The sequence below is a fragment of the Herpailurus yagouaroundi genome, unplaced genomic scaffold (assembly GCF_014898765.1).
Source record: "Herpailurus yagouaroundi ecotype Mexico unplaced genomic scaffold, PumYag 166, whole genome shotgun sequence".
NCBI classification, from domain to species: domain Eukaryota; kingdom Metazoa; phylum Chordata; class Mammalia; order Carnivora; family Felidae; genus Herpailurus; species Herpailurus yagouaroundi.
Window position 1 is genome coordinate 38,053,263 of NW_024412407.1, and position 8,254 is coordinate 38,061,516.

Sequence of the window (8,254 nt, forward strand, 5' to 3'; positions counted from 1 at the left end):
TCAATACCCATCACCCACCCTCCCCTCCCTCCCACCCCCCATCAACCCTCAGTTTGTTCTCAGTTTTTAAGAGTCTCTTATGCTTTGGCTGTCTTCCAATCTAACCTCTTTTTTTTTTCCTTCCCCTCCCCGATGGGTTTCTGTTAAGTTTCTCAGGATCCACATAAGAGTGAAACCATATGGTGTCTGTCTTTCTCTGTATGGCTTATTTCACTTAGCATCACACTCTCCAGTTCCATCCATGTTGCTACAAAGGGCCATATTTCATTCTTTCTCATTGCCACGTCGTACTCCATTGTGTATATAAACCACAATTTCTTTATCCATGCCTGATACCCTAGTTCTATTTAATTGGGTAAATCATGAACTTCTGGATATGATTTGCTCAGTGATTTTCTCTTTGCAGAACTGCTGATGTATTTGTACCTAACGTATTTATCATTTGCGTCCTCGTGTGATGTAGACCTGATGTATTTACCATTTGTATCTTTCTAGGTTTTTGGTACAGTGAACAGTTTTACTTTCTCTGTTGAGCAAAGCAACCTCGTGTCCAACATACAGCCAGCCCCGGTTATGGTCTATGATTATTATGAAAAAGGTAGGCAAGCAACGCCCTTGCCCTAAAGCTACTGAACATGACCATGATATCTAGATCTAAGACTCCCTGAGCCACTAAATTTTCCGAAATCAACCTCAGTCATCAAATACTAAACAGTAACTGGTTTTACTTTCTATATTGCTTTTTTGCCCTCCCTGTTATATCTGCAGACTGGGCCGTTTTCGAGTTACCAAAGATTTTTGGCACCTAGAATCTTTTTGACATAGTGTGAGAAAGCGCCCCTTTAACTTGAAATACAAACCATTCAACACTTCCAGTCTCTTTGTTGCTCTTACCATTTCGTGCTACCTTTATGGACTTTGATTTGAGAAGGAGAGTGGACAGTACTCTGAAATGTTATAGAAAACTCTTGATAGATTAGGTTCCAAAACAGTTGCTAAGATGTTGTAAGGACCATAAAAATTTTCCATGGAAGCTCAGTGCTGTTAGTTTCTCATTGAATGTCACATGAAATTTGTCAAGTTAGCATTTGAATTCCTGCTCCTGTCCTTTACTAATTGAATGTACTTCATCAAGCGCTTTAAACTTTAATACGATATTTTTGGATTTAGAAAATGGAGAAGTGATTGACCGTCTTACAAAATTATTGGAAAGATAAGACCTAATGTATCTATATAGTCTGACATAATCTGATTATAGAAAGTTGGAAACTTAATAAGGGGCGAACTTTCTCTTTATTTTCCAGATGAATATGCCCTTGTTACTTACAACATCAACAGCGTTTCAGATTCCTCGTGAGAAAAAACAAAGCACCGGAAAAGGTAAGAAAATTACAAATATTGAAAATATATCTACAACGAAAGCCTAAAGAGATAAAACAATAGATGAAACAGGGAAGTCTGCCATATGTCACAGGGTTTGAGTAGCTATGTGTACTAAATGAGTCTCCTGATAGTCAATAAGATTTTATTTCTTTCTTTAAAATAGCTTTAAAGAATTTCCAACTGTATACGTGGCTTTTGTACATGACTCATTTTTTAAAGCCTCTCTTCTTTGTTTTATAAGTTGATAAGTCATCAAATATAGATGCACATACATTTATACACATTCACGTATAGATTAGACGTGTATGTGTATTTGTGTGTGTGTGTATATGTTTGTTCTGCTATGTCTATACCTATCTATCCATCTGTCTATCTATCATCTATCTATCTCTCTCTCTATGCACACACAGTTATTTATTGTTTAACCTATGTTTTTAAATTCCAGATGGAAAGCTATTTACTTTGAATAAACTCATCTTTCTGTATCAAACCTGGAAGAAAGCCATGCATCACCTCCCATACTGAAGAGACCACAGTCTTCTGTGACTTCTTATCAGATTGTATTTTTTATTGTCCCATAAAATGCTTTCATTTCTCATCTGAGTCTGTGAGTTTCTCTCCTTTCAGTACATTATATGTAATTTTCATCCTGGGAAACTTAGGACTTTCTTTGATAGCGGCTCTCATAATTTTCTTTACTGGTGTCAATTCTGAAGTCAAGTTTCTAGACGCTATGGTGTGCAGACTATGGGATCCTCCAATATCCAGAGAAAGAGCAGGAAAGCCAGGGTCAGTGGACGTGAGGGAAAGAGATGAAGTTAAAGAGGATTTCATATGGGCTCAAGGAAATAAAAGAAACACAGGCAACACAAAACACACAGACTCTTCTCCATGAAAGATCATCAGAGAATAAGGGGAAAAGTACTTAGAAAGTCACAAATTAATTGATGGATTTATTAATTTCCTTTATATAATTGAGAGGGAAGTCCAATGACATTTGATCTTTTGAAAATGAATTTATTATACTGATTAATACAGGCTTATGACTCTGCTGAGATCCTACTACAAGTAAGAAAAAGATACAGATAAATTCTCCAGTTGCTGAGCTGAAAAAAAAAAAATGGAAACAGAGTATCCTGGACTCTACCAGTACCCCCAAAATTAAAAATATAGTGTTTTAAAAGAAAATGGTTAAACTTATTTTTGTAGTATCTCTGCCCAATGTATGTTGCTCACAGTGCCTCAATTACAACTGGGCCCTTACTAAGTGTTTATTAATTGATTCATCATAGATACACTGTTGGGGTGAGTCCACAGGTGGTGCCACAAAAGTTTATTTCATTGGGTTAAGAATTGCTTTATACCTTCTCAGTTCGCTTGTTTTACCAAAACATGGCACATCAGATATGTAGATACGACATCAGTACTCCATGCTTTTAAAGACACCCTAGGCTCTATATAAATTCAAGAGTTACATTCAAGGAAATTACGACTCCTTGGTACATGGTAAAATAAGGGGAATTCACTTTGTGGTAAATAACGTCCCTATGTGGGAAACTTTTTTTTTGCCTAAATAAAGAATTCTCAATCCTCATCTTAACGTGGCACGTATTCAATAGTCTGCGGACATAATAAAATCGTTTCCCCAATTCTAAGGAGGCAAAGAGGGCACGATGAAGTCTGCTAATGGCTGTATTTCAAGGCACAGAGAAATTCTAGAATTTAATGTTTACTCTTCCAAAATTTCTTGGTGTCACAGTGAGGATGAGAGATAGCAGGGAACTGAGATCTATGTATCTTCTAAAGAATGAAAGACTATTGATGAACAGTATAGCTCTGTTACTTGCCCTTTGCATTGAAACCTCTTTCCAGTTTATGTTGGACAGAAAACCAAAATAATTTTCCTGGTCCACATTTCAATATAAAGTGGGGCCTAAAGGAGTACCTGGGTGGCTCAGTGGGTTAAGAGTCTGACTCTTGATTCGGGCTCAGGTCATGGTCTCACAGGTTTGTGAGATCGATCGAGCCCCACATTTGGCTCTACGCTGACAGTATGGAGCCGGCTTGGGATTCTCTCTCTGCCCCTCCCCTGCTTGCACACGTGGGCATGTGAACTCTCTCTCAAAATAAATGAATAAACAATTAATTAATTAATTAATTAATCAATTAAGTGGGTCATACCGGACATTCCAGTTTAGGAGTATTGAATGGGAAATGCCAAGTTTTGATGCGATTGTGTGTGTGTGTGTGTGTGTGTGTGTTTAAGAAAAGATCTTTAGTAAACTAGACCACCATGGAATATTTAACGGAGGATATACAGCTTTGATCTAGGTGACACTTGCATTATCAAAGCATCCTATGACACTTGTCCCTCTTGCCCCTCTACACAAAAGTACTTGGACAACAGGAATAATTCATTCCATCGTGTTTTTGTGTAGCCATCACACTTTTTTGTGTTTGCAGTTTGATATGTTATGTTTACATTTAACTGGTACATGAAATACTTAACCCTCACATCCCCTTTACTGTCTTCTAGAAATCTCATCCTCTTTGGCCTCCTCCTCATTCTATCAATTTTTTCTTATTTCTCTTGTCTTGGCCTCTTGCCTTTTATTGTTTTATTTTCCTCCCATCATCCCTTAAGGATTTGATCCCCTCCCATAATATACACCTTTTCTTTCTCACTCTCTAGATACCAACTGATCTTCTTCCTTTTGGCCCCACTCTCTTTCTCCAAACATTAAATAATATTTTTCATCATGATTCTAGCAAGCCCTCTTCTCTTCTCTTTATACATGCTAAAGATCCTGTGATTTAATTTGCATCTATATTTTTTATGATTCCCAAATATATGCCTCTCTTCCTACACTTCAGCCCCGTGAATCCCACTGCCTACTGTACTTCTTTAGCCACATGTCCCACAGGCGCTTCAATAACATCCATTATTTACCCCCAAACTAGCTTATTTGACAGAGGTCCTTATCTCAGGGTGTGACAATATCATCGCTAAACAATTAATCTGTGTATCACCCTTAACTCCTTCCCTGTCTCATCTCTTGCATTTTACTTATTTACTGTTGGCAATGGACCCGTGTTGACCTATCACATGAATGATTCACTGATCCATTTGCTTTTATCCACGTTGCCATGTTGCCTTAGGTCGGACCACCAGTCTTGAGGGCCCACATGTGCCAAAAATCTCTTCTAGATGGTGGGGCTATAGCAATGAATGAAAATAGTAAGAAATGGCTATCCTTGTGGAGCTTACATTTGAATGGGAGATATACACAATATATGTAATCTAATCAAACAATATAGGTAGGCATAAAATTAACATCATAGAGAAGCAAAATCTAGGAAATAGGAAGGTGACAAGTGTTAGGGAAAAGAAAAACTGTAGAGATGAGTAGGAGGACCCACAACATCCAAGGAGACAGGAAGAGGAGAAGGACTGAAATACTGAGTACATTTAGGTTCGACCTCCTTAAGGCAGTGACATTTGAAGAAGGGTCTGAAGGAGGTGAGGGAGTTAACTACATAGATGTATCGGGGAAGAATATTCCAGGCAGTGAGAGCAACTAGAAAAGCAGGAAGGGAGGAACATGTGGTGGAAACGTGTCTTCTGTGTTCACAGAGCAGCAACTACCTCAGTGTGACTAGAATTGAGAGAGCAGAGGGGAGCATATAGCAGGGGGGAAGGAGGTGGGAATCGTAGTGGGGAGTTAGATCAGGTAGGGCATTGAGGGTCACCATTGGGACTTTAGCTTTCCTATCTCTCCCAAATTTTCTTTCTTTTTACAAAAAACATGCATATATACACAAGACATGGTGGTCCTGGGGGAGACCCCCCAACACACACACACACACACATACACACACACACACACACACACACACAGCTTTCGGATGTAAAAGAGCAAAAGTAGAAGTGCAGAGATCTGGTAGATGCTATCATGTAATCCAGACAAAAGATGACAGTGGTTTGGACCAGAGTTTGTAGCAGTGGAGACGGTAAGAAGTGATCAGATTCTCAGTGCATTTTGAAGGCAAAACCAGTAGAATTTCCTCACGGATTATATATAACAAATGAGAAAAAGAGCAGTCAGAAATTATTTCCATGCCTTTGGTCCGAGCTACTGGAAAAAAAGAATCGCCATCACCTGAGCTGGCTGTGACTGAAGTAAGGATGAAGGAGGAATTCGTGTTTGAACTTGGTGAGTTTGTGATTTTTATATACTCAAGTGGAGATATCAAGTTGGAAACTGAACAATCGATACAGGAATTTGGGCGAGAGCTCTGGGTTAAAAAAAAAAAAAACTAATTTGGGAGAGATTAGAACCTAGAGAAGAGTTAATGAGAAGAGATTGCTCAGCAGTTAAGTCTGCTGTGAGTACTCGAAACTTAAGAGGTGGGTTAGGGGCAGGTTAAGGAAGAATCAGTAAATATGACTCTGAAAGAGAGACCAGTGAAATAAGAAAACCAAAACAGTGTGCTCACGAAGGCCAAATGAAAAATGTATCAAGGAACAAGGGGTGATCGACAGTGTCGAGGGCTCATGATTAATCAAGTAAAAGAAATATTGCAAATTGATCATTTACCGACTTGGAAAAAAATATTACCCATAAAGGGACATCATAAACCAAAGTAAATTGCATTTATTCTTTAGGACAAACGTCTTAGAAGAGTCATGTTTTGGGAGGAGTAAATTTTTCCTAAACTTCCTAAGAGTCTGTGGTGTTAATAATATATATATATATATGGATGCTGATCTCTTACCTAGACCAATTTAATTAGAATCTCTAAGGCAGGGGTATTGCCAAAAGTCTATTGGAAATGCAGAATGTCATGTTTTACCCAAACACATGGAAACAGAATCCACATTGAAACAAGACCGTCAGAGGACACACGTGCCTCTGAAGGTTTGCACAGACCATCCCTGAATTCTTCCCTTGGAGAAATCTGCAAAAGTTAGCATAGCCATCATTCTTGCTGGTCCTCGATCTTTGAGAGCTTACACTCTCTCCCTGCTGTGCCAAATAACATCTCATCACTTATCTTGCTTACAACTGTCTTCTCCTCTTCCCCAACCACCTGCAATATCTGAAATAAAACATGTTGGAGAATGCACCCTTCTGTGTTTGTGGTTGCTCGCCCAAGAGTATCCTTCCTTCTTCAATTTAGAGAACTTGTGTTTTGCTCCGGCCCCGGGGTGGTTTGGGATGAATCCTAATTTTAAGCCAATCACATTATCACAGTTCTCGCTGTGAGTGAGTGGTGTCCGTGGGTCAGGTTCCCTAGGTGTAGATTCTGGGATGCAGATCTGGGTGGAGGGGGTTTACTGAGGAGAGCTTTAAAGAACAACACCCGTGGAGGAGAAGAGAATCTGGATTGGAGAGAGAGAGGGGTTGAGCTGCGATGGGCCCCAACAAAAGTGTCAGCCCGCAGAAAGCTTTGGTGCTGGGATCGGCTTTTAGAATTCTCCCACTTAAGGCAAGGGAGCCAGGTCTTGATATCACCACAGTAGTGGTTATTGGATACCAAGCTTACTCTAAGGAGAAGGGGGAACTTGGATGAAAAGTCTCTCTGGCACTGAGGGAAATTTTCAGAGCTGAATTCATCGGAGAGCCAACAGTCGCCAACACGTCTAGAAGCTGGGATTAGGAGTATTTCTGTCGTAGAGAAGAGTATCTAAAGGACACATCCCAGGTTGCTACTCTGGTCTAGCAGCGAGATACAAGAACCAGATCTGACTAAGGACCTAATACGGGGATGTCTTCTGGAACAGCATCTGGGATGGTTTTGCTCCTCGGTAGAAAAAGAGAAAGAGAGAGGGAGGGAGAGATTCGGGAGATTTAGGAGAAGAAAATTCTTCTGCTGCTGCCCCCTGCCTTTAAGATCGAGATATTATTGGGAATAAATCACCTTCGGTAGCACAGAAGCCAAACTGGGACTAGAAAGGCAAGACGATGCTGACCCATCAAGTGGCAGAGCAGAAAGAATGACAGAAAGGGACGAGCTGCTGAACCAGGGCCAATATCACCCTCCTCAGAATTTGTGCCACCTGAGGTAAATGTTTGATATTTTTGAAGTCTCCGTTAGTCAAGCATTCTGTTCCTTGCAGCTGGTGAAGATTTTCTCATCGTTTATTTTCCCCAATTCTTCATCTTTTTTCCCCGTCGTATCTTTCTAGAGAACTTGCGATATCTCCTTTTTTAAGTTCTTTCTTGATTCCTAATCCCGGGGAGATCATGTTGGAGAGGGGCCAGTACAAGGTTGACTGACTGACATGAATCATCCGTTGTTCACAGTATTGTTCTTTACAGCTAGAACGTGAAGGATGGCGGGGCGAGTGCATGTGTGCGTGATATTTAGTCTCGGTAGGGACTTATCCTATGTTTTCTCTGTGCCAGGCACTGGGCTAATCACTTTAAATATATTAATTTAGGGGCATCTGGGTGGCTCAGTCAGTGAAATGGCCAACTCTTGATTTCCGCTCAGGTCATGCTTTCGTGGTTCGTGAGATCGAGCCCGCATTGGTCTCTGTGCTGACAGCACGGAGCCTGCTTGGGATTCTCTCTCTCCCTCTCTCTCTCTGCACCCCCCACCCCCCGCACTAGCGCTCTCTCATCAGAAGTAAATAGACTTTAAATTAACTAATTAATTAATTTATTGAAACCCCACCACAAGCTTCTAAAGTTTCGTTATTATCATTCCCATTTACGGACAAAGCAAGAGAAACAACAGGAAATCTAAGTGACTTACTCAAGGTCACTCCTCTAGTAAGAACCAGGATTGAAACACTGGCTTGGAGGCCCCAGAGCCTTTGCACTGTAACCGGTTTGCAAAGAAAGGGAGGAAAATTCCACACACA

The 8,254-nt window shown here is 40.3% G+C and overlaps 1 protein-coding gene across 1 annotated transcript in view; it reads left to right on the plus strand.

Annotated features, from left to right (window-relative positions):
- The window catches only part of LOC121038978 (ovostatin homolog 2-like), a 56,595-nt gene extending 54,614 nt beyond the window's left edge, over positions 1–1,981 (plus strand). Inside the window, exons 34-36 of the mRNA XM_040488987.1 lie at positions 496–598; positions 1,305–1,380; positions 1,829–1,981. Of these exons, the coding sequence (XP_040344921.1) occupies positions 496–598; positions 1,305–1,357 (156 nt within the window). The 3' untranslated portion in view covers positions 1,358–1,380; positions 1,829–1,981. The remainder of the gene's footprint in view (positions 1–495; positions 599–1,304; positions 1,381–1,828) is intronic.
- Positions 1,982–8,254: the final 6,273 nt, after the last annotated feature.